The sequence below is a fragment of the Ranitomeya variabilis genome, chromosome 2 (assembly GCF_051348905.1).
Source record: "Ranitomeya variabilis isolate aRanVar5 chromosome 2, aRanVar5.hap1, whole genome shotgun sequence".
Taxonomy (NCBI): domain Eukaryota; kingdom Metazoa; phylum Chordata; class Amphibia; order Anura; family Dendrobatidae; genus Ranitomeya; species Ranitomeya variabilis.
The window spans coordinates 1,065,837,280-1,065,863,903 of record NC_135233.1 but is presented as its reverse complement, the minus strand read 5'-3'; the positions used below and the strand labels follow the sequence as shown (position 1 = coordinate 1,065,863,903).

Sequence of the window (26,624 nt, the reverse complement as noted above, 5' to 3'; positions counted from 1 at the left end):
CAGAGGTGTCAAACTGCATTCCCCGAGGGCCGCAAACAGGTCATGTTTTCAGGATTTCCTTGTATTGCACAGGTGATAATTTAATCACCTGCACAGAATGATTCCAGCACCTTGTGGAATGCTAAGGAAATCCTGAAAACATGACCTGTTGGCGGCCCTCGAGGAATGCAGTTTGACACCTCTGGGCTAGAGTATCCTGTAATAATTATAGGGAATAACTCAGGAGACTCTTTGCGTGGAACAAGACAACAACAGGACACAGTTTTATAAGTGGTAAAGTCTATATTATCACACGGTGATTAAAACAGGTGCAGAGAGAAACTCAAGTCCACAACACTTGGTGCAAATATCAAATGCAGCTCAGCAGTCTATAGGAAACTTCAGAGGAAAATGCAATCACGCAGAAAGTCTATGAAGCACAATTATTCTTGAGGATACTTGACACGAATAAATCCTTGTCTTAGTCCAAACACAGATAAGCTTATAAGGCAGTTCAAATAATATCTTAGCTCAACCAGGGAGGCCTGGTTAATAGTCTCAGGTTTTTGCAGAGCAGCAAACAGCTTACATGTCCAGCAAATGCAGATGGAAGTAAATACGAGCAACAGATGAAGGAGGATTACTGGAACTGGTGTATGCAGCAGGAACTCAGAGCAGAGTAGCAGGATCACCACACAGGTTCACAGGAGCAGGTATATAGCCAGGGAGTAATCAGCGGTCAGGAGCTGGATGCAAGGCAGAATACTCTAGCAGAGACTGAAGGCTGGGGTGGAGTTTTATAGCAGGAAGACACAGTGCACATGAGACCAAAGACGCCATCTTGGAAAAAGGCAGTAATGCACAAAAGGAAAAAAATGTCCAGAGTCCTGACATTGGATATGAATGAGAAGGTAGATGCTGATGCGGAAGAGGAGGAGCAGGAGCTAGTGACTAGCGCATCAGAGGCTAGTAGCCACACAACCTTCGTCCAGGCTCCCCTACATGGATGGGCTGTGGATGGGAATAAGGAGGAAGAGAGCGAGGAGGAAGAAATGGAGAGTCATCATGTATTTCCGTGCCATAACTATACATCACAAATTTATTCATATAGGGAAATTAAGTGTCAGTCGTCGGTAAGCGGGGACATCAGGTTGGCACCCTAATTAATGCAAAGTGAATGGTTAGGTAGGAGGGGGGGAATTTTAGAGGATCAACAGGAATATTGCTCCCCTATCTTAAGCTTATCAGGAGCTGCTATTTTTTTATAAAATCCACAAATTTCTTTCATTTGTCGTCACATGTGCAGAGAAAACTTTTTTTAATTAATAAAGTTAGAAGTTTTAACAGGTCATGTTCTTTTGTGAAATGCGGCATTATTATAGTGCTTTGGAACAAAGCACTATACTGTTATTCCATCGTGGATAACTTCTTCTTATTGTTATTATAGTGCTTTGGAACAAAGCACTATACTGTTATTCCACCGTGATAAACTTCTTATTATTATAGTGCTTTGGAACAAAGCACTATACTGTTATTCCACCGTGGTAAACTTCTTCTTATTATTATTATTATTCAGTCCGCACGTAATGCGGCCCGAACCGCTAAACTCACAGACTCCAGTGAGGTGTCATTTCGAAGCCAGCGTTCCTGAGAGGTGTGCTAAGTATTTTTCGTGTCGATCGGATTTGTAGTTTTGGCGCAATTTGCGTTTGAAAAAAGTGTCTCAATGCATTTCAATAGGGAAATTTTCCAATACGTTTATAATGGGCCTGATTTCTGAGGCAATTTCTAAAAATAACTGCCACCTGGCTGATTACCTCATTGATATGCGCAGTGAGACCCAGTTACTATGCCAACGCCTATAAACTCTACCAGCCCACCAGGTCACAAGTTTTGTCAGATAATATCAGCTCTTAAAGTGACAGTACAGCACAATTACAAAGCACTATCTGTAGTCTTATCATTATTGCCCCGCTCACCAAATCGGACCCAGCCCACCAAATCGGACCAGAGTGCCCCCGCTTGCCAAATCAGACCCAGAGTGCCCCCGCCCGCCAAATCGGACCCAGAGTGGCGTCGCCCGTCAAGTCGGACCCAGAGTGGCGCCGCCCGCCAAATCGGACCCAGAGTGGCGCCGCCCGCCAAATCGGACCCAGAGTGGCGCCGCCCGCCAAATCGGACCCAGAGTGGCGCCGCCCGCCAAATCGGACCCAGAGTGGCGCCGCCCGCCAAATCGGACCCAGAGTGGCGCCGCCCGCCAAATCGGACCCAGAGTGGCGCCGCCCGCCAAATCGGACCCAGAGAGGCGCAGCCCGCCAAATCGGACCCAGAGTGGCGCCGCCCGCAAAATCAGACCCAGAGTGGCGCCGCCCGCCAAATCGGACCCAGAGTGACCCGGGCCACCAAATCGGACCCAGAGTGACCCGGGCCGCCAAATCGGACCCAGAGTGACCCGGGCCGCCAAATCGGACCCAGAGTGACCCGGGCCGCCAAATCGGACCCAGAGTGACCCGGGCCGCCAAATCGGACCCAGAGTGGCGCCGCCCGCCAAATCGGACCCAGAGTGGCGCCGCCCGCCAAATCGGACCCAGAGTGGCGCCGCCCGCCAAATCGGACCCAGAGTGGCGCCGCCCGCCAAATCGGACCCAGAGTGGCGCCGCCTGCCAAATCGGACCCAGAGTGGCGCCGCCTGCCAAATCGGACCCAGAGTGGCGCCGCCAAATCGGACCCAGAGTGGCGCCGCCCGCCAAATCGGACCCAGAGTGGCGCCGCCCGCCAAATCAGACCCAGAGTGGCGCCGCCCGCCAAATCGGACCCAGAGTGGCGCCGCCCGCCAAATCGGACCCAGAGTGACCCGGCCCGCCAAATCGGACCCAGAGTGACCCGGCCCGCCAAATCGGACCCAGAGTGACCCGGCCCGCCAAATCGGACCCAGAGTGACCCGGCCCGCCAAATCGGACCCAGAGTGACCCGGCCCGCCAAATCGGACCCAGAGTGACCCGGCCAGCCAAATCGGACCCAGAGTGGCGCCGCCCGCCAAATCGGACCCAGAGTTGCGCCGCCCGCCAAATCGGACCCAGAGAGGCGCCGCCCGCCAAATCGGACCCAGAGTGGCGCCGCCCGCCAAATCGGACCCAGAGTGGCGCCGCCCGCCAAATCGGACCCAGAGTGGCGCCGCCCGCCAAATCGGACCCAGAGTGGCGCCGCCCGCCAAATCGGACCCAGAGTGGCGCCGCCCGCCAAATCGGACCCAGAGTGGCGCCGCCCGCCAAATCGGACCCAGAGTGACCCGGGCCGCCAAATCGGACCCAGAGTGGCGCCGCCCGCCAAATCGGGCCCAGAGTGGCGCCGCCCGCCAAATCGGACCCAGAGTGGCGCCGCCCGCCAAATCGGACCCAGAGTGGCGCCGCCCGCCAAATCGGACCCAGAGTGACCCGGCCCGCCAAATCGGACCCAGAGTGACCCGGCCCGCCAAATCGGACCCAGAGTGACCCGGCCCGCCAAATCGGACCCAGAGTGACCCGGCCCGCCAAATCGGACCCAGAGTGACCCGGCCCGCCAAATCGGACCCAGAGTGACCCGGCCCGCCAAATCGGACCCAGAGTGACCCGGGCCACCAAATCGGACCCAGAGTGACCCGGGCCACCAAATCGGACCCAGAGTGACCCGGGCCACCAAATCGGACCCAGAGTGACCCGGGCCACCAAATCGGACCCAGAGTGACCCGGGCCACCAAATCGGACCCAGAGTGACCCGGGCCACCAAATCGGACCCAGAGTGACCCGGGCCACCAAATCGGACCCAGAGTGACCCGGGCCACCAAATCGGACCCAGAGTGACCCGGGCCACCAAATCGGCCCCAGAGTGACCCGGGCCACCAAATCGGGCCCAGAGTCACCCGGGCCACCAAATCGGGCCCAGAGTGACCCGGGTTGACCAAATCGGACCCAGAATGACCCGGGCCACCAAATCGGGCCCAGAGTGACCCGGGCCACCAAATGGGACCCAGAGTGACCCGGCCCACCAAATCGGACCCAGAGTGACCCGGCCCACCAAATCGGACCCAGAGTGACCCGGCCCACCAAATCGGACCCAGAGTGACCCGGCCCACCAAGCCTCAACCCTGAGGGGCTACAACTACCAAACCAGCGCCTGAGGGGCACCCAAGTTTGAAAGTCTTGCAGGGGCAGCCCGGGCACCATTCCAAAGCACTATCTGTAGTTCCTTCAGGAAATACCCATCTAGTTATTCTTCTTATTATTCAGTCCGCACGTAATGCGGCCCGAACCGCTAAACTCACAGACTCCAGTGAGGTGTCATTTCGAAGCCAGCGTTCCTGAGAGGTGTGCTAAGTATTTTTCGTGTCGATCGGATTTGTAGTTTTGGCGCAATTTGCGTTTGAAAATGTTTTTTCCCCTCATTGTAATGCATTTCAATAGGGAAATTTTCCCATAGGTTATAATGGCCGGGTTTCTGAGGCAATATGAAATGTACCTGCCACTTGCCACCTGGCTCATTAGCTCATTGATATGCGCAGTCAGGCCCAGTTACTATGCCAACGCCTGCGAACTGTACATGACCACACCAGCACAGTTTTGCCAGATAATATCAGCTCTTAAAGTGATAGCACAGCACAATTTCAAAGCACTATCTGTAGTCTTATTATAATTATTGCCCCGCTCACCAAATCGGACCCAGAGTGGCGCCGCCCGCCAAATCGGACCCAGAGTGGCGCCGCCCGCCAAATCGGACCCAGAGTGGCGCCGCCCGCCAAATCGGACCCAGAGTGGCGCCGCCCGCCAAATCGGACCCAGAGTGGCGCCGCCCGCCAAATCGGACCCAGTGTGGCGCCGCCCGCCAAATCGGACGCAGTGTGGCGCCGCCCGCAAAATCGGACCCAGAGTGGCGCCGCCCGCAAAATCGGACCCAGAGTGGCGCCGCCCGCCAAATCGGACCCAGAGTGGCGCCGCCCGTCAAATCGGACCCAGAGTGACCCGGGCCACCAACTCGGACCCAGAGTGACCCGGGCCACCAAATCGGACCCAGAGTGACCCGGGCCACCAAATCGGACCCAGAGTGACCCGGCCCACCAAATCGGACCCAGAGTGACCCGGCCCACCAAATCGGACCCAGAGTGACCCGGGCCACCAAATCGGACCCAGAGTGACCCGGGCCACCAAATCAGACCCAGAGTGACCCGGGCCACCAAATCGGACCCAGAGTGACCCGGGCCACCAAATCGGACCCAGAGTGACCCGGGCCACCAAATCGGACCCAGAGTGACCCGGCCCACCAAATTGGACCCAGAGTGACCCGGCCCACCAAATCGGACCCAGAGTGACCCGGGCCACCAAATCGGACCCAGAGTGACCCGGCCCACCAAATCGGACCCAGAGTGACCCGGCCCACCAAATCAGACCCAGAGTGACCCGGGCCACCAAATCGGACCCAGAGTGACCCGGGCCACCAAATCGGACCCAGAGTGGCCTCAACCTTGAGGGGCTACAACTACCAAACCAGCGTCTGAGGGGCACCCAAGTGTGAAAGTCTTGCAGGGGCAGCCCGGGCACCATTCCAAAGCACTATCTGTAGTTCCTTCAGGAAATACCCATCTAGTTCTTATTATTATTCAGTCCGCACGTAATGCGGCCCGAACCGCTTCACTCACAGACTCCAGTGAGGTGTCATTTCGAAGCCAGCGTCCCCAAGAGGTGTGCTAAGTATTTTTCGTGTCGATCGGATTTGTAGTTTTGGCGCAATTTGCGTTTGAAAATGTTTTTTCCCCTCATTGTAATGCATTTCAATAGGGAAATTTTCCCATAGGTTATAATGGCCGGGTTTCTGAGGCAATTTGAAATGTACCTGCCACCTGGCTGATTAGCTCATTGATATGCGCAGTCAGGCCCAGTTACTATGCCAACGCCTGCGAACTGTACATGACCACACCAGCACAGTTTTGCCAGATAATATCAGCTCTTAAAGTGATAGCACAGCACAATTTCAAAGCACTATCTGTAGTCTTATTATAATTATTGCCCCGCTCACCAAATCGGACCCAGAGTGGCGCCGCCCGCCAAATCGGACCCAGAGTGGCGCCGCCCGCCCAATCGGACCCAGAGTGGCGCCGCCCGCCAAATCGGACCCAGAGTGGTGCCGTCCGCCAAATCGGACCCAGAGTGGCGCAGCCCGCCAAATCGGACCCAGAGTGGCGCCGTCCGCCAAATCGGACCCAGAGTGGCGCCGTCCGCCAAATCGGACCCAGAGTGGCACCGCCCGCCAAATCGGACCCAGAGTGGCGCCGCCCGCCAAATCGGACCCAGAGTGGCGCCAAACGCAAAATCGGACCCAGAGTGGCGCCGCCCGCCAAATCGGACCCAGAGTGGCGCCGCCCGCCAAATCGGACCCAGAGTGTCGCCGCCCGCCAAATCTGACCCAGAGTGGCGCCGCCCGCCAAATCGGACCCAGAGTGGCGCCGAACGCCAAATCGGACCCAGAGTGGCGCCGCCCGCCAAATCGGACCCAGAGTGGCGCCGCCCGCCAAATCGGACCCAGAGTGGCGCCGCCCGCCAAATCGGACCCAGAGTGGCGCCGCCCCCCAAATCGGACCCAGAGTGGCGCCGCCCCCCAAATCGGACCCAGAGTGGCGCCGCCCCCCAAATCGGACCCAGAGTGGCGCCGCTTGCCAAATCGGACCCAGAGTGGTGCCGCCCGCCAAATCGGACCCAGAGTGGCGCCGCCCCCCAAATCGGACCCAGAGTGGTGCCGCTTGCCAAATCGGACCCAGAGTGGCGCCGCCCCCCAAATCGGACCCAGAGTGGCGCCGCTTCCCAAATCGGACCCAGAGTGACCCGGGCCACCAAATCGGACCCAGAGTGACCCGGGCCACCAAATCGGACCCAGAGTGACCCGGGCCACCAAATCGGACACAGAGTGACCCGGGCCACCAAATCGGACCCAGAGTGACCCGGGCCACCAAATCGGACCCAGAGTGACCCGGGCCACCAAATCGGACCCAGAGTGACCCGGGCCACCAAATCGGACCCAGAGTGCCCCGGTGGTGGCCCCGCCCACCAAATCCTCAACTACCAAACCAGCGTCTGAGGGGCACCCAAGTGTGAAAGTCTTGCAGGGGCAGCCCGGGCACCATTCCAAAGCACTATCTGTAGTTCCTTCAGGAAATACCCATCTAGTTCTTATTATTATTATTCAGTCCGCACGTAATGCGGCCCGAACCCCTTCACTCACAGACTCCAGTGAGGTGTCATTTCGAAGCCAGCGTCCCCAAGTGGTGTGCTAAGTATTTTTCGTGTCGATCGGATTTGTAGTTTTGGCGCAATTTGCGTTTGAAAATGTTTTTTCCCCTCATTGTAATGCATTTCAATAGGGAAATTTTCCCATAGGTTATAATGGCCGGGTTTCTGAGGCAATTTGAAATGTACCTGCCACTTGCCACCTGGCTGATTAGCTCATTGATATGCGCAGTCAGGCCCAGTTACTATGCCAATGCCTGCGAACTGTACATGACCACACCACCACAGTTTTGCCAGATAATATCAGCTCTTAAAGTGATAGCACAGCACAATTTCAAAGGACTATCTGTAGTCTTATTATAATTATTGCCCCGCTCACCAAATCGGACCCAGAGTGGTGCCGCCCGCCAAATCGGACCCAGAGTGGCGCCGCCCGCCAAATCGGACCCAGAGTGGCGCCGCCCGCCAAATCGGACCCAGAGTGGCGCCGCCCGCCAAATCGGACCCAGAGTGGCGCCGCCCGCCAAATCGGACCCAGAGTGGCGCCGCCCGCCAAATCGGACCCAGAGTGGCGCCGCCCGCCAAATCGGACCCAGAGTGGCGCCGCCCGCCAAATCGGACCCAGAGTGACCCGGGCCGCCAAATCGGACCCAGAGGGACCCGGGCCGCCAAATCGGACCCAGAGGGACCCGGGCCACCAAATCGGACCCAGAGCGACCCGGGCCACCAAATCGGACCCAGAGTGACCCGGGCCACCAAATCGGACCCAGAGTGACCCGGGCCACCAAATCGGACCCAGAGTGGCCTCAACCCTGAGGGGCTACAACTACCAAACCAGCGCCTGAGGGGCACCCAAGTGTGAAAATCTTGCAGGGGCAGCCCGGGCACCATTCCAAAGCACTATCTGTAGTTCCTTCAGGAAATACCCATCTAGTTCTTATTATTATTCAGTCCGCATGTAATGCGGCCCGAACCGCTTCACTCACAGACTCCAGTGAGGTGTAATTTCGAAGCCAGCGTCCCCAAGAGGTGTGCTAAGTATTTTTCGTGTCGATCGGATTTGTAGTTTTGGCGCAATTTGCGTTTGAAAATGTTTTTTCCCCTCATTGTAATGCATTTCAATAGGGAAATTTTCCCATAGGTTATAATGGCCGGGTTTCTGAGGCAATTTGAAATGTACCTGCCACTTGCCACCTGGCTGATTAGCTCATTGATATGCGCAGTCAGGCCCAGTTACTATGCCAACGCCTGCGAACTGTACATGACCACACCACCACAGTTTTGCCAGATAATATCAGCTCTTAAAGTGATAGCACAGCACAATTTCAAAGCACTATCTGTAGTCTTATTATAATTATTGCGCCGCCCGCCAAATCGGACCCGGAGTTGCGCCGCCCGCCAAATCGGACCCAGAGTGGCTACAACTACCAAACCAGCGCCTGAGGGGCACCCAAGTGTGAAAGTCTTGCTGGGGCAACCCGGGCACCATTCTAAAGCACTATCTGTAGTTCCTTCAGGAAATACCCATCTATTTCTCTCTGTTATCAGCCATTCCCCGTACTGCTGTCAGTCTATTTCTCTATGTTATCAGCCATTCCCCTGTCCTGCTGTCAGTCTATTCTCTGTTATCAGCCATTCCCCGTCCTGCTGTCAGTCTATTTCTCTCTGTTATCAGCAATTCCCCTGTCCTGCTGTCAGTCTTTTCTCTCTGTTATCAGCCATTCCCTTGTCCTGCTGTCAGTCTATTCTCTGTTATCAGCCATTCCCTTATCCTGCTGTCAGTCAGAGTGACCCGGCCCACCAAATCGGACCCAGAGTGACCCGGCCCACCAAATCGGACCCAGAGTGACCCGGCCCACCAAATCGGACCCAGAGTGACCCAGCCCACCAAATCGGACCCAGAGTGACCCGGCCCACCAAATCGGACCCAGAGTGACCCGGCCCACCAAATCGGACCCAGAGTGACCCGGCCCACCAAATCGGACCCAGAGTGACCCAGCCCACCAAATCGGACCCAGAGTGACCCGGCCCACCAAATCGGACCCAGAGTGACCCGGCCCACCAAATCAGACCCAGAGTGACCCGGCCCACCAAATCGGACCCAGAGTGACCCGGCCCACCAATTCGGACCCAGAGTGACCCGGCCCACCAAATCAGACCCAGAGTGACCCGGCCCACCAAATCAGACCCAGAGTGACCCGGCCCACCAAATCGGACCCAGAGTGACCCGGGCCACTAAATCGGACCCAGAGTGACCCGGCCCACCAAATCGGACCCAGAGTGACGCGGCCCACCAAATCAGACCCAGAGTGACCCGGCCCACCAAATCGGACCCAGAGTGACCCGGCCCACCAAATCGGACCCAGAGTGACGCGGCCCACCAAATCGGACCCAGAGTGACCCGGCCCACCAAATCGGACCCAGAGTGGCCTCAACCCTGAGGGGCTACAATTACCAAACCAGCGCCTGAGGGGCACCCAAGTGTGAAAGTCTTGCAGGGGCAGCCCAGGTACCATTCCAAAGCACTATCTGTAGTTCCTTCAGGAAATACCCATCTAGTATTGACTAATGATTTCTATTGATTAATGATTTCTATCATATGTAGGCATTTTTGTCTAAGTCACAGACGTGAGTATCCTCCAGAGAAGGAGAATAAAAAAAAAAAAAAAACTGTAGCAGCTCATCATTCTGGTCACAAATGAGGGTCCAACTTGGAGACCACCTCTACCTTGTATTTTAAACAGTTTTCTGGTATAGAAAACTATTAAATGATTTTACTCAAACTAATTATTAATAGTTTGTTTCCCCTTTTCACAGTGATTGAAGAGGATTAGTAACGGTGCGAGGGACGGACTCTCCTGAGTACATGACACCATGGTTTCACTTACAGCCTCTGATACACCAGCGAGTGTGTGGAGCAGCAGAGATCACAGCCCATGATGAGAAGACAACAGATGGCTCTGTGGCGCAATGGATAGCGCATTGGACTTCTAGTGAGAAGAGGATATTCAAAGGTTGTGGGTTCGAGTCCCACCAGAGTCGTGGTTTTGCAACACATACACCTTTTTCTTTTTCCTTCCATAAAACCTAAAAAAAAAATAAAAAAATATCCAAGTGCAATTAAATACAATGCAATTACATTGTCTGGGGTGTACTGTCTTCATAATGCATTAGATGCACTTTTGAATAAAAAAAAGTCAGCTATAAAATATTCATGTGACCAGTCATTATGCTGGGAAAAAATCCCCATTGAGAATTAAATATAATTATAGTATATTTAATATAGACACATGTAATATAGATGTGTATGTATGCGCCTAATGTCTGCATATTATAATTATGCACGTTCCTATACATTAATGTTCTAAATCACTCAACTGAAACAGCCCTAACTAAAGTCACCAATGACCTACTAACCGCCAAGAGCAAGAGACACTGCTCTGTCGAAGGCAGAAGACAGGTACAGGAGAAAGACACTGTCAACCATTCCCTCCTGCTACAGATTCTCTCACCTCTTAGCATCACAGACTTGGCCCCATCTTGGATCTTGTCATATTTAACAGACCGAACATTCGGTGTCTCCCTCTCCCACACCACCTCCTCATCTCGCCCCCTGTCGGTGTTCCCCAAGGCTCAGTCCTAGGCCTCCTGCTCTTCTCCATCTAAACCTGTGGCCTGGGACAGCGCATAGAATCCTATGGTTTACAATATCATCTCTACGCTGACGACATACAGATCTACCTCTCTGGACCTAACCTTGCGTCATTACTGATCAAAACCCCACAATGTCTGTCTGCTATTTCAGCTTTTTCTGCTCGCTTTCTAAAACTGAACATGGACAAAACAGAATTCATCATCTTTCCCCCATCTCACTCTGCCCCGCCACGAGACCTATCCATCAATGTTAACAGCTGCTCACTTCCCCCAGTCGCGCATGCTCGGTGCCTCAGGGTGATCCTCGACTCTGCCCTCTCTTTCAAGCCACATAGCCAAGCCCTTGCCTCCTCCTGATTACTCAAACTGAAAAATATTTCCCGGAACCGCGCATTCCTTGACCATGAAACCACAAAAACACTAGTGCATGCCTTTATCTCCCGCCTTGACTACTGCAACCTCCAACTCTGGCCTCCCCTCTAGCACTCTGGCACCACTCCAATCTATTCTAAACTCTACTGCCCGACTAATCCACCTGTCTCCCCGCTATTCCCCAGCCTCTCCCCTATGTCAAGCCCTTCACTGGCATCCTATTGTCCAGAGGCTCCAGTTCAAAAACCTAACTATGACTTACAAAAGCTATCCACAACCGGTTTCCTCCATACATCTGTGACATGGTCTCCCGGTACTTACCCACACGCAACCTCCGATCCTCACAAGATCTCCTTCTCTACTCCCCTCTTATCTCTTCTTCCCACAACCACATACAAGACTTCTCCCATGCTTCCCCCATAGTCTGGAACTCTACCCCAACACATCAGACTCTCACCTACCATGGAAACCTTTAAAAAACCTGAAGACCCACCTCTTCTGACAAGCCTACAACCTGCAGTGATCCTCAACCTACTGAACCGCCGCCCAACTAGCTCTACCCTCTCCTACGGTATCCTCACCCATCCCCTGCAGAATGTGAGCCCTAGCGGGCAGGGTCCTCTCTCCCTCTGTACTTGTGTGTGCCTTGTTTTGCTAATGTTTATTGTACTTGTCTATAATTGCCCCTTCCACATGTAAAGCGCTATGGAATAAAATGCGCTATTAAAATGAATATTAAAAATAATGATAGTAATAATTTGAGATGTTTAGAAAATGGTGTATCTTTCCAGGATTCAGTATGAGCACCACATACAGAGACTCCACCACTTAGAGCCTTAGCTTCCATCAATGAGGTTACTAATGGTCATCTGAGGTGTGTTCTGCTGAGCTGAATGCAGTGGGGCAAATCATCAAGACCCACTTCTGGCAGCTCCCCCTGCAATTGCCGACCAATGATGCCCCAGATATGCGCGATGGGAGACCAGTCCAGAGCCGCTGAAGGCAGCTCATTATACAATTGCAGACCATCTCCCATTGACTATATCTGAGATGTCAAATCATTTTAGGCAGAAATTATGCAGAGTTTATATACACCTGATATTTAAAAATATATAAAATGGTTATCCTTTTATTATGCCTCATGGCAGCCTTTTTTTCTTGAAATGCCTCAGTGTGCTAGCGGTGTGTACCTTGCCACAAATATTACTCCACTGAATGAGGTTTCATATATCCCAGATATATTGCCCCCAAGTAATGATTCTCACAGTGCCAAATACAATAGTAATAGCTGCTACAGGGCCGTTAAGGAGAGTATGGTGTTAACATGGAGCAGTGGTCTCTGGATGCGGTTATAACAGCACATAAAAGTAGATTGTAGGACCCCTAGGCCCAATGTCTGTAGTGAAAAGCAGCATTGTGGTGCAAGCAAAAGCTGAAAAGGTTCCTCATTTTTAGTTTTGTTGTTCCCCAATTTCTAGGCACATCACAAATTGTTCTAGGATTGTATAGGGGCTTTCCTAGCTCAAGTTTGCACTTTGAAAAATGAAGTAATGAAACCCTTTCTCATGTAAGGACCTCCACCTGCTTTCCGGGATGGAGCCTTGGGCTCACTGGCAGAGAGCAACTCAATATCAGGCCACCATGAATACAAAAGAGGCGTCCATGGGGCATTTACACCTCATCACCCCATGAGCTCTGGATGTTATGGCTGCTTACACAACATTTCAGATGTGTTGCTGTCATGTTATTCTTTCCTTTCATGTTTAACACAATCACTGTCTACGTATACCATTATGGAAAGTAAGTGCAGATCATCAGTTTAGGCCTCAGGCAGTTTCCCAAGATCTATGGCCAGTGGAGCCAGATGATCCATTGTAGTGAAGGCATCAGCTAAGCTTGGAGACAACAAATCCCAATTCAGCTTCATCAATAGAAAAACAGGTCGCAGTAACAGGGGAAACAAACCAGTTTATTTTCTTACAAACAATAAAAGCTAGTTAGCACTCGTCTGAATTGTATGCCCATGTAACTCTGGCCTTTGTACACATTTATTTCACTTTGTTGCATAGCAAAGCAATATTATTCAGTGGGACAGTGCCGATTAATTTTTCATGGACAAATCGAGGGAAGAAAAAAAAAAAAAAAAAAAAAAAGATTGCAGCATGGAGTGAGTGGCTCCGTAAATTGTATGCCACTCACCCAAAGTCTATAAGTGGATGGAAGACATGGGATGGTCATCTGAGTGAAGTCTGATATATGTGGACTCACAATGGGGTAGGAGACATTTTGTTCTCCATCTTCCCCTCACAGAGTTCTTCTGTTCTCTCATCTGAGGTAATCTAAGTGTGAGCGGATGACAGACAACACTGAGTTTGACCAAAGTGTCCTTAGAATAATCGACCAAATTCTCTTGGATGAGACATTCTACGTTTGTGTGATCCTGGCTAATCTTTAGAATCATCTTACTCTTATTTTTATTGCACTATGAAGACATCCAGCACAATCCCCAAAACACATTTTTTATTCCCCCAGATTTCAGTACTTTACATGGTCAGTTGAATAGGGGTCATTCAAGTCTAGGGGGAAGGGGGGGAAGGAAGGAAGGAAGGAAGGAAGGAAGGAAGGAAGGAAGGAAGGAAGGAAGGAAGGAAGGAAGGAAGGAAGGGGGGAAGGAAGGGGGGAAGGAAGGAAGGAAGGAAGGAAGGAAGGAAGGAAGGGGGGAAGGACGGGGGGGAAGGAAGGAAGGAAGGGGGGAAGGAAGGAAGGAAGGGGGGAAGGGGGGAAGGAAGGAAGGAAGGAAGGAAGGAAGGAAGGAAGGGGGGAAGGACGGGGGGGAAGGAAGGAAGGAAGGGGGGAAGGAAGGAAGGAAGGAAGGGGGGAAGGAAGGAAGGAAGGAAGGGGGGAAGGAAGGAAGGAAGGGGGGAAGGAAGGAAGGAAGGAAGGGGGGAAGGAAGGGGGGGAAGGAAAGAAGGAAGGAAGGAAGGAAGGAAGGAAGGAAGGAAGGAAGGAAGGAAGGAAGGAAGGAAGGAAGGAAGGAAGGACGGGGGGGAAGGAAGGAAGGAAGGGGGGAAGGAAGGAAGGAAGGGGGGAAGGAAGGAAGGAAGGGGGGAAGGAAGGGGGGGGAAGGAAAGAAGGAAGGAAGGAAGGGGGGAAGGAAGGAAGGAAGGAAGGGGGGAAGGAAGGAAGGAAGGTAGGGGGGGAAGGAAGGAAGGGGGGGAAGGAAAGAAGGAAGGGGGGAAGGAAGGAAGGAAGGGGGGAAGGAAGGAAGGAAGGAAGGGGGGAAGGAAGGAATTCTAGCATGTGTTCTCATGTCACGCCAACCGCTTCTGCCGATACTCCATCCACATCATACATCGAGTAAAAATATAAAAGCAGCCACCGCCCCATGAGCAGTGAAGATCACACACAATATCAAACTGCGCTCAGGATTTCGATGTCCATCATCCGGTCTAGACGATCCTACACATTTCCAACTTTGCATGTCTCCAGCGTTCGTGTCAGGGCCGAAGTAGGAGCACGGTAGGCAAAGTACCGTACCCCCATACACATCTGCTCTTCACACATCTCAGGACTTCATACCGGTACATGCCGCACTGGGGGTAAACATGGTTTATGTTCTGTAAAATCTTAAGTATGAATTGTGCAGTTCCAATATTTTGGTTTTATTTCTCAATATAGAATAAAAAAAAAAAATTATCCCCTGCAGTCCTTGATTTTCAGGAATTAGTGGAAAAAGATTTACATACATTGAAAAAAAAAAACTGGAAAAGAAAAAAAAAAAAGAAACAAAGAAAAGAAGCACATGGGGGTTCAAAGTGCTCAACACACACCTAGATAAGCTCCTTAGGGGGTCTAGTTTCCAAAATGGGGTCACTTGTGGGGGGTTTCCACTGTTTAGGCACATCAGGGGCTCGCCAAACGCGACATGGCGTCCGATCTAAATTCCAGCCAATTTTAGCTTGAAAATGTCAAAACGGCACTCCTTTCCTTCTGAGCCCTGCCGTGCGCCCAAAAAGTGGTTCCCCCTCACATGTGGGGTATCAGCGTACTCAGGACAAATTGGACAACAACTTTCGTGGTACATTTTCTCTTTTTACCCTTGGGAAAATAAAACAATTATTGCTGAAAGATCATTTTAGTGACTAAAAAGTTAAATGTTCATTTTCTCCTACCATGTTGCTTCACCTGGTATGAAACACCTGAAGGGTTAATAAACTTCTTGAATGTGGTTTTGAGTACCTTGAGCAGTGCAGTTTTCAGAATGGTGTCACTTTTGGGTATTTTCTGCCATATAGACCCCTCAAAGGGACTTCAAATGTGAGGTGGTCCCTAAAAACAATGGTTTTGTAAATTTTGTTGTAAAAATGAGAAATTGCTGGTCAACTTTTAACCCTTAACTCCCTAACAAAAAAAAAATTTGTTTCCAAAATTGTGTTGATGTAAAGTAGATATGTGGGCAATGTTATTTATTAACTATTTTGTGTCACATAACTCTCTGGTTTAGGAGCACAAAAATTGAAATTTTGAAAATTGCGAAATTTTCTAAATTTTCGCCAAATTTCCAATTTTTTCACAAATAAACGCAAGTTATATTGAAGAAATTTTACCACTATCATGAAGTACAATATGTCATGAGAAAACAATGTCAGAATCGCCAAGATCCATTGAAGCGTTGCAGAGTTATAACCTCATAAAGGGACAGTGGTCAGAATTATAAAAATTGGCCCGGTCATTAACGTGCAAACCACCCTTGGGGGTAAAGGGGTTAATCAGTTTAAGGGCCAGTTTCTCTTAATTAAGGATTCAAATATCAAAGAAAATACTTGGGGGACATGGGGATTACTCTAAATATTGGTCTTTAACCCCTTAACGCCTTACAACCTGTATATCCTTCTAGAGATCAGGTGATTTTGCCATGAGTGATGGCTCTGTCCTGCTGATTGCACTGGTAATAAAGCTGTAATGGGCGATTAAGCAGCAGGAGCGCAACCGATATACTCAGCTCCTGCTGTAACTGCTAGTACTGGCATTCTCTGATCCTTGCAGTTTACTTTATACAAAGGTGAGAGGAACCATCATCCCCCAAAATCTGGACAAAAAACTAATGTGAGCCAGTTTCTTTGTAGCGCTTGATGGTTTTTGCCACTGCACTTGGGGACATATAAAGTTTTCCCAATTTTTCGGACTGACTGACCTTCATTTCTTAAAGTAATTATGGCCACTCGTTTTTCTTTACTTAGCTGCTTTTTTCTTGCCATAATACAAATTCTAACAGTCTATTCAGTTGGACTATCAACTCTGTATCCACCAGACTTCTGCACAACACAACTGATGGTCCCAACCCCATTTATAAGGCAAGAAATCCCACTTATTAAACCTGACAGGGCACACCTGTGAAGGGAAAACCATTCCCGGTGACTACGTCTTGAAGCTCATCAAGAGAATGCCAAGAGTGTGCAAAGCAGTCATCAAAGCAAAAGGTGGCTACTTTGAAGAACCTAGAATATAAGACATTTTCAGTTGTTTCACACTTTTTTATTAAGTATAAAATTCCACATGTTAATTCATAGTTTTGATGCCTTCAGTGTGAATTTAAAATTTTCATAGTCATGAAAATACAGAAATTTCTTTAAATGAGAAGGTGTTATACTTTTGCTCTGTACTGTATATGTAAATTAGATAAATGAAGCATATACAGAGTTACAAATTTACAGAATATAAACAGCAGTATTACAAAGACAATGTCTCAGAAGTCGCAGTTCACGGGAACGCTGTTTAATTACACCTGAGGATTGGAAACAATGCACACCGATGCCACTAGTCCCGGATGATCTTACTGATATAATGAGGCAGGGATTTACAGATGCTCCCCAGAAAAACAGATTTCACATCAGATATGACTGGTCCATTGGGCATGCTTGTTAGTCTTCTGTCCCCTCATCGACCTCATCATCCACCTCGTCGTCATCATCATCCTGCTTCTTGTCCACTTCTGAAGTATCTGACGATTCGTGTAAAACTACATATTCCCTGCTGCTGAAGCCAAATTTCAGTACATCTTTTTCTTTTAGTTCATGGTACCGCTGTGGCTCAATTCTTTGGTTGTTCAGGTATGTGCCATTTCCAGACCCCAGATCAATAATGTATGGTCTGACCCGTCGACCTGTTGTTCCATCTGCCCGGGTAAATGCCACCATTCTGTACTGCAAGACTGCATGTTGTTTGGAGCAGGAAGGATGATCTATAGGAATATCAGCAATCCGCCTTTGCCTGCCCAGCAGGTATGCACTCTGTCTGTGGATGTACATGACTGGGAGAGACTCATCATTCTTGAAAGGATATAATCGCCAACGCTTCTTCGGTACGCGAGCTTCAGGCGGCTCACTGTACTTTATTACCACACCTCGGAAGGTATTTGTGTCTTCAAGTAATGCTCCAGAAAGTTCAAAGTTTGGTGCTTCTTTCTTAGTAGTACTATCAGACTCCATCCCTTGCTCTCCTCCTTCTTGCTCTTCTCTTTGTCTTCTTTCTCTCCTCCTGTCATTATGGAATTCTCTTTCTGCTCTTTGCTCCCAGAAATGGTTTTCCTCCCGCTCCCTTTCTCGGTGTCTGGACATGTTGTTCCGGCTTCTATTAGTTTGGTCTCTATGTCGGTTCCTGTGTGTGGGCTGCCGGTCATCATGAATTCTGTGCAGGTTAGGTTCTCGTCTCTTTCCGGTTTTATTTTCACAGGAAAATGTGGAGGACTTTCACTTCTTTGCCTCCTACTCCTTGGAGAGCTGCTTCGTTTTATATGTGACCTTTCCCGTTTCCCTGGAGACCTGCTCCTTCTCCCGGCCGCCGGGGAGTCCCCACCGCTGCCGTTGGAGCTCGGACTTCGCCGTTTGCGGTGCTGCCTGTTCGGACTCCTCTCCTCATCTGGGCTGTGCGGCCTCCTCTTCTTATGCCTCCCCGCTTCCTTCATCGTCCTGGTATCCACTGCGCTTCCCAGAACAGGTGAGAGTAGCTTCGGCTACAACGCCGGAAACACCAGTGGTTGCAGTGCGATTAGTCTCCTCAAGAAGATTTTGATCCGTCGTAGGACGAGCTGCAATCTCACAATTTGTGAAGTCTCTGCACTCAACTCCTAGAGAAAATACCTTGTAGTAAAGATCCACATAACAAATGACTGCAATGACCCATCAGTCTTATATGGACACCATGGCCATGAGATTGAGGTTCCTCCTCCTTCCATAGACAATGGCATAAGTCACTATCTAGTCATATGGAGATGAAGATCTCTCCTTAAACACAAGTCTATTGTGAGTGGAAAGAATATGATCAGCCCAGGTACAAAAGACATCTGGGTGGAGGCCATGCTTGGTTTATCCAGTATCTGCCAATTGTTGACATAATCGAACAGGTTGCTTTCTTATGTCAAGTGACACTGAAGTAAATGTGTGAAAATGGCCTAAATCCTCCAATACTCTGTCATGTACAGCATGAAGATTTCTTTCATTTATAATGTTCTTTTATGTCACCTAATCATTCCAAAAATCTGCATCCTGCATTTACAAACAATGATCAAAAAGTTTTGTTTACCCCAAAATGGCACCATTGAAAATATATTAATGAATTCTGGGGGGGAAAAAAAGCCATGGCGTCAACAGGACACATTATTGGTGGCACCCTTAGTATTAATGACCCATGAAACGTAAAGTAATATTTAGAGGCACTTGGACACAAGATCAGGCCAACACATCTTCCTCCTAAACTGCGTTTTCCTGTCTGTGGAGACTTATTTTTTAAAACACTGGTAAATTGCACAGCTAGGATTTCTCAGTGATGATGATAGATGAGCATGATTTCTTAAAGCCATCCTATTTGCGAAATCTGACCAGAATGAGGACGGACATCTGTATCCCAAGTGTTGGGTGGTTCTTCAGCACTACTGGTCCTGCCCAACACTTGAATGGAAGGACGCTTGGACTTGAATACTTGTGATTGCTGATTGTTCTGCACAACATTCATTTAAAAAAAAAAATTATATTGCAAAATCCTTGCTCTCATTTTACAAACTTTTCTTAAAGAGCAAACGTTTTCCTATTTTGTCTATTTTTACTGCTTTTAAATCGTTGCACAACAACCTGTTCACCCTGATCACAGCCAAAGACGTTAAAGTGAGAATTATTAATGGCGACTGTGTAAGTTGTGTAGAAGGATACATTTAATGCATCTTTACATATCGAACATTCCGGATATATGACTGAACAAGACCATGTCGCCAAGTTCAGCTTCCTGTGTGAGGGTGCTGATCATTTGTTCCCCTGAACCCATGGCTTTCTCATAGAGCACACTGGCCAAGCAAGTCTTCCTGTGTATGTCAGATGAGATGGTTACTGGCAGAGAGTCAGCTAATGTGTGTGGCAAACCTTTGCCTTTTTGTTTATTTCCCAACAAATCTATGGTGACTTAATTGGATTGTTCAACAGTTTGCAAATATTTAGAGGTACTCAAATTGGACCACATTAAACAATTAGTAAAAGCCCTAGTTTAATCGTGAAAAAGGCCCCAAATTTAATGACCTTTTGGTGTGAAGCATTATTATTCAGGGAATATTTTATTACTCAGGTTGGCACAATTCCCTACCGTCCAACAGGGATGTACAAATGTGGAAAGTCTTGTAGGCATGTTAAAATCAAGGAGTTCTTAAAGCCAAGAATCTCTCCCTTTCAGCATTTGTAGTGATAAATTGTCCCTGTGATGTGATATATGTAGTAGGGAAAAGGCAAATCTTGGTCCCCTCCAATTGTATAAAATATTTGGATTCCCCATAATTGCTTGGGTCAGCCAGCCATCAATGTTGTTCTTCAAGGCTATGTGCACACGTTGAGTATTTATAATTATACTTTTCCTCAAAAACTCATTAAACTGCTGAACTGGTGCATTTTTCTCACTCCTGATTTGACTTAAATACCCATATTGAAACCTCACCAAATAGGCTATGTGAACACCTTGACTACAGGTCGAGGAATGAGTTAAACAAAAATATATTTTTATTTAATTAAACTATGCCTGTCTTTCGCAGTATCTGAAAATTGCATCTGAGGATCAGTAGTGGCGAAACAATCTTCTTTCCAGCTTGACTTCCATCCATTAGGCCCCCAATGCCACAATGTATGCCTGTATTGTGCAGCGTGCCCCATGTGACTGCATGTATTGTAAGCTATGTCTGTGACATGCCTGGTTCCATAGAGGAGGCCTACAGAGGAAAACACCTGGCGGGAAAGTGCCAACTTCAGGTAAACAGAGGAGCGGGTGACACTAGCCGACTCCCATTATAAAATGAGGCAATGTGGATTTAGAATCTGGAACATCCCTACCACTTGATAATGACGTTAAATAAAACTGTTAAATACCTGAGCTGAGCTATTATACTCAAACAATATATAATTGCGAAGTGTCGCATGAACATAACTATCTAAGATGGTCATATGAGAAGTTGTATTACACTTAATATGACTATGATTGCTTCCACTGCCACGATCAACATTGTCACAAAAAATACGATAAATCCAGCGGAAAATTCAAGTAAAAATTCTTAGTTATTTCTCCATATTTAAAATGTAGATAATGGTAAACCACTCAAAGTATTACACAGCATCATGCATAAAAAGTTCATGGAGTGGCAGCGTTATTCCGATGCGTTTTGACTTGATGTCTTAATCATTGTCACAAAATTCATTTATCAAATACTTGGGATGCTTTAACCCCTTAATCCCATATGACTATCCCGTCAAGGTGACCTGGGACTTAATTCGCAGTGTCAGGATAGTACATCATATGCTGACGGGGGGAGTGCGGCCGATAGCGGCCGGGTGTCAGCTGACTATCGCAGCTGACATCCGGCACTATGTGCCAGGAGCAGTCACGGACCTCTCCCGGCACACTAACCCCCAGGACACTGCGATCAAACATGATCGCGGTGTTCCGGTGGTATAGGGAAGCATCGCGCAGGGAGGGGGCTCCCTGCGGGCTTCCCTGAGACGATCGGTACTAGGCAATGTGCTCACCTTGTACCGAGCGTCTCCTCCCTGCAGGCCTCGGATCCAAAATGGCCATGGGGCTACTTCCGGGTCCTGCATGAAGGTGGCTTATCAAGTGCCTGCTCAGAGCAGGCGCTGGTAAGCCAGGAGCCCTGCATGTCAGATCACTGATCTGACACAGTGCTCTGCAAAGTGTCAGATCAGCGATCAGTCAATATACAGTGATGTCCCCCCTGGGACAAAGTAAAAAAAAAATTTTTTAAAAATGTGTAAAAAAAAAAAAATAATAAATTTCCTAAATAAAGAAAAAAATATATATATTATTCCCATAAATACATTTCTTTATCTAAATAAAAAAAAATAATAAAAGTACACATTTAGTATCGCTGCGTCCGTAACGACCCGACCTATAAAACTGTCCCACTACTTAACCCCTTCAGTGAACACCGTAAAAAAAACGGCGGTATGATAATAAAGCATTGTTTTTTGCCCCGAACAAAACAAAAAGTGGAATAACACAATCAAAAAGATGGATATAAATAACCATGGTACCACTGAAAACGTCATCTTGTCCCGCAAAAAACGAGCCACCATACAGCATCATAAGCAAAAAAATAAAAGTTATAGTCCTTAGAATAAAGCGATGCAAAAATAATTTTTTTAATGTTTTGGCGCTTTTATACGATAAAAACTATTTTATTGAAAAAATTATGTAAATGAAGTATCGCTGTAATCGTACTGACCCGAAGAATAAAACTGCTTTATCAATTTTACCAAACGTGGAATGGTATAAACGCCCCCCCAAAAAGAAATTCATGAATAGCTGGTTTTTGGTCATTCTGCCTCACAAAAATCGGAATAAAAAGCGATCAAAAAATGTCACATGCCCAAAAATGGTACCAATAAAAACATCAACTCGTCCTGCAAAAAACAAGACCTCACATAACTCTGTGGACCAAAATATAGAAAAATTATAAGTCTCAAAATGTGGTAACGCAAAAAATATTTTTTGCAATAAAAAGCGTCTTTTAGAGTGACAGCTGTCAATCATAAAAATCCGCTAAAAAACCCGCTATAAAAGTAAATCTAACCTCCCTTCATCACCGCTTTAGTTAGGGAAACAAAAAAATTTAAAAAATGTATTTATTTCCATTTTTCCATTAGGGTTAGGGCTAGGGTTAGGGGTGGAACTAGGGTTGGGGCTAGGGTTAGGGCTACAGTTAGGGCTACAGTTAGGGTTGGGGCTAAAGTTAGGGTTAGGGCTGGGGCTAAAGTTAGGGTTAGGGTTTGGATTACATTTACGGTTGGGATTAGGATTAGGGGTGTGTCAGGGATATGGGTGTCGTTAGGGTTATGGTTGGGATTAGGGTTAGGGGTGTGTTTGGGATAGGGTTTCAGTTAGAATTGGGGGTTTCCACTGTTTCGGCACATCAGGGTCCTCCAAACGCAACATGGCGTCTGATTCCAATTCCAGCCAATTCTGCGTTGAAAAAGTAAAACAGTGCTCCTTCCCTTCTGAGCACTCCTGTGCACCAAAACAGGGGTTTACCCCAACATTTGGGGTATCGGCGTACTCAGGACAAATTGGACAACAATTATTGGGGTCCAATTTCTCTTGTTACCTTTGGGAAAAAAAAATTTGTGGGGCTAAAAAAACATTTTTGTGTGAAAATAAATTATTTTTTTCCCGACTCTGCCTTATAAACTGTAGTGAAACACTTGGGGGTTCAAAGCTGTCAAAACACATCTAGATAATTTCCTTGGGAGGTCTAGTTTCCAAAATGGTGTCACTTGTGGGGGGTTCTACTGTTCAGGGGCTCTGCAAATGCAATGTGATGCCTGCAGACCAATCCATCTAAGTCTGCATTCCAAATGGCGCTCCTTCCCTTCCGAGCTCTGCCATGCGCCCAAATGGTGGTTCCCCCCCCCCATATGGGGTATCAGCATACTCAGGATTAATTCGACCCCAAAAGTTTTTATGCAATATGTCCTGTTACCCTTGGAAAAATACAAAACTGGGGGCTAATAAAAAATTTGAATTTTTTTTTTCACGGCTCTGCGTTATAAACTGTAGTGAAACACTTGGGGGTTCAAAGCTGTCAAAACACATCTAGATAAGTTCCTTAGGGGGTCTACTTTCCAAAATAGTGTCACTTGTGGGGGGTTTCAACGCAACATGGCATACCATCTCAATTCCAGTCAATTTTGCATTGAAAAGTCAAACGGTGCTCCTTCCCTTCCAAGCTCTGCCATGCACCCAAATAGTGGTTTACCCCCAAATATGGGGTATCGGCGTACTCAAAACAACTTTTGGGTGGGGGCCGTTTTCTCCTGTTACCCTTGGTAAAATAAAACAAATTGGAGCTGAAGTAAATTTTTGGTGAAATAAAGTTAAATGTTCATTTTTTTTTTAAACATTCCAAAAATTCCTGTAAAACACCTGAAGGGTTGATAAACTTCTTGAATGTGGTTTTGAGCACCTTGAGGGGTGCAGTTTTTAGAATGGTGTCACACTTGGTTATTTCCTATCATATAGACCCTTCAAAATGACTTCAAATGTGATGTGGTCCCTAAAAAATATTGGTGGTGTAAAAATGAGAAATTGCTGGTCAAATTTTAACCCTTATAACTCTCTAACGAAAAAATATTTTGGTTCCAAAATGGTCCTGATGTAAAGTAGACATGTGGGAAATGTTACTTATTAATTATTTTGTGTGACATATCTCTGATTTAAGGGCATACAAATTCAAAGTTGGAAAAGTGCAAAATTTTCAACATTTTCACCATATTTCCATTTTTTTTTCACAAACAAGTGCAATTAATATCAAAGAAATGTTACCACTATCATGAAGTACAATATGTCATGAGAAAACAGTGTCCGAATCGCCAAGATCCGTTGAAGCCTTCCAGAGTCATAACCTCATAAAGGGACAGTGGTCAGAATTTTAAAAATTGGCCCGGTCATTAACTTGCAAACCACCCTTGGGGCTTAAGGGGTTAAGACTGACCTACTTAGACAGGGTTAATCTGAAACAAGTGTTAAGGTACCGTCACACTCAGCCACTTTGCAACGAGAACGACAACAATCCGTGACGTTGCAGCGTCCTGGATAGCGATCTCGTTGTGTTTGACACGCAGCAGCGATCTGGATCCCGCTGTGCCATCGCTGGTCGGAGCTAGAAGTCCAGAACTTTTTCGTCGCCAGGTCGGCGTGTATCGTCGTGTTTGACATCAAAAGCAACGACGCCAGCAATGCCAGACATGGAGCTATCAACCAGCGAGAACGAGAAGTGAGTTGCCGTTACGTCACTGGTTCGCTCCTGCATCGTTCTGGAGTTGCTGTGTTTGACATCTCTACAGCGACCTAAACAGCGACGCTCCAGCGATCTAGTTTAGGTCAGTACCTTTACTATTTCCAATAAACGGATGCCAATCACCAAAGAGGACAAAACGCTCAGTCGGGTGAAATGATTTGAATGTCTTTGTGATTTATAGAATACAAGGCTCTACAGAAAGCACAGTTCCCATTGTATGCCTTGAAAATTGAAGAAAAACAAATTTGGGAATTCAAACTAATGAATATGCTTAATTCGTTGACACTAGAACTCAATTTAACACCTGGATTTATTAGTCACTACATGGATACAATTCACACCTCCACTAGACAGACTCCAGATAACTAAGAACATTATTCCCACTGCGTCTCCATTTGTAAGAAAATGCCTAATTTGATTACCTTGGCTTATCTATGGCACACTTCCCCACCCACGAACAAATGTCCTCCTGTAGTATTCTTTAAATGTTGTGCTTGTTTCATATTAATCTATTTGTAATCTTGCCTGAAGAAGGAGCCACTGTGCTCTGAAAGCTTGCAAACACCTTTATTGTCTAACCAGAAAACAATATATCACTCCTAGAATACTTCTGTCATCATTGGGCAGAAAAGTATTCACATCGGAGAAAAACAAATAAACACAAGCCCCTATAGTGTGTGTGTGTGTGTGTGTGTGTGTGTGTGTGTGTGTGTGTGTGTGTGTGTGTGTGCGTGCGTGTGTATATATATATATATATATATATATATATATATATACACACACACACACACACACACACACATACATATATAGTGAAAAAAAGGAACAGCATCTAATAATACCTCTACACATAGGTGAAACGGCCATTTATACAAAACACATACATATCCAATTATAAAATTCATTATGTGCAATATTATAATTATTAATAAACTGTATCCATTAACAGTCCATAGAAAAGTGCATACATGTGAATATCGGTAACCTTACTAAATTCATTATCAGTGAACATAATATGTTGCATGTACCGTGATTATTACTTAAAACCTATTCAATGAGCAATTAATAATTCCAAAAGATTAGGTGTCCCTATTCCAGAAATCATGATTATAACAGACTTACACATAAATAACTCTGCCATGCACACCTCGGTCCTCGGCGTCCTCATGCGCTAACTGCGCATGTCCATGACATCCATGTCAGAGACCCAAAATGCACGGGTGCGCAGAGCCACCGTGAAGACCGAGGCGCCATATTGCTAAAGGGAAAAGTGCCACAATAGGCGACGGATCTCCATAACCATAAATATTATGTAAAAAAGTTACAAAAAAGCATCCGTCCTGCATCTCCAGATTCAAGAGCCACTAAAAAAACTTAAAAAGAAAATGAGAAAATAACAAAAAAGAATAATACCAATTTCATTCTATTTCTAAAAGGGAGGGGAAAGTAGGGAGGAGGGGTAGGTTGAGGGGGACGTGTGTGTCGCCGGATTTAAAGGGCCAGGGCATAAGCCCAATCAGTCAAAGGATTTGGGAACCCCCCACTTTCAAGTAGGGCATCCCATTCCTTGGTATGGATATGGAGACCTCTGGAGGCGGATACCCCCCGCATTCCTCCAATCCAATTAATGACACAAAATGACCCATATCCTTAGCAGAATCACACATAGCCCCTAAGAAATATTTTAAACACAAACAAGTCACTCCCAATATTCAAAATTTATTATTCTTTATTTTTATATTTGTGTTATATTTATTTACTCATAATAAATATAAATATGTGGCCAAGGGATCAAGAGATGCAGAAAATGGAAAAACATTAAATCTATAAAATGGAATACCGGTATATATATATATATATATATATATATATATATATATATATATATATATATATATATAGAGATCAGTCACTTCAAGGACACAAAAAAATTATTTTCAACAATATTCATTCTATTTCAGGAAAGGGACACCTGAAAAAAAAGAGAGAAAAAGAAAGAATTACTATTTTTATCCAAAATTCAACAAATT

The 26,624-nt window shown here is 47.3% G+C and overlaps 2 protein-coding genes and 1 non-coding gene across 3 annotated transcripts in view; 1 reads left to right on the top strand and 2 right to left on the bottom strand.

The window, feature by feature from the left end:
- EVA1A (eva-1 homolog A, regulator of programmed cell death) overlaps window positions 1-26,624 on the bottom strand; it is a 519,112-nt gene that overhangs the window by 200,353 nt on the left and 292,135 nt on the right. The window lies entirely within an intron of this gene.
- Window positions 10,186-10,271, top strand: TRNAR-UCU (transfer RNA arginine (anticodon UCU)). The gene is given in 2 exon segments: window positions 10,186-10,222; window positions 10,236-10,271. It is a non-coding gene; the product is annotated as a tRNA-Arg (tRNA).
- LOC143810201 (smad nuclear interacting protein 1-like) lies at window positions 17,162-18,219 on the bottom strand. Its single transcript, XM_077293071.1, is given in 2 exon segments — window positions 17,162-17,958; window positions 17,961-18,219. Coding segments are annotated over 2 exon segments (1,041 nt in total). The 3' UTR covers window positions 17,162-17,176.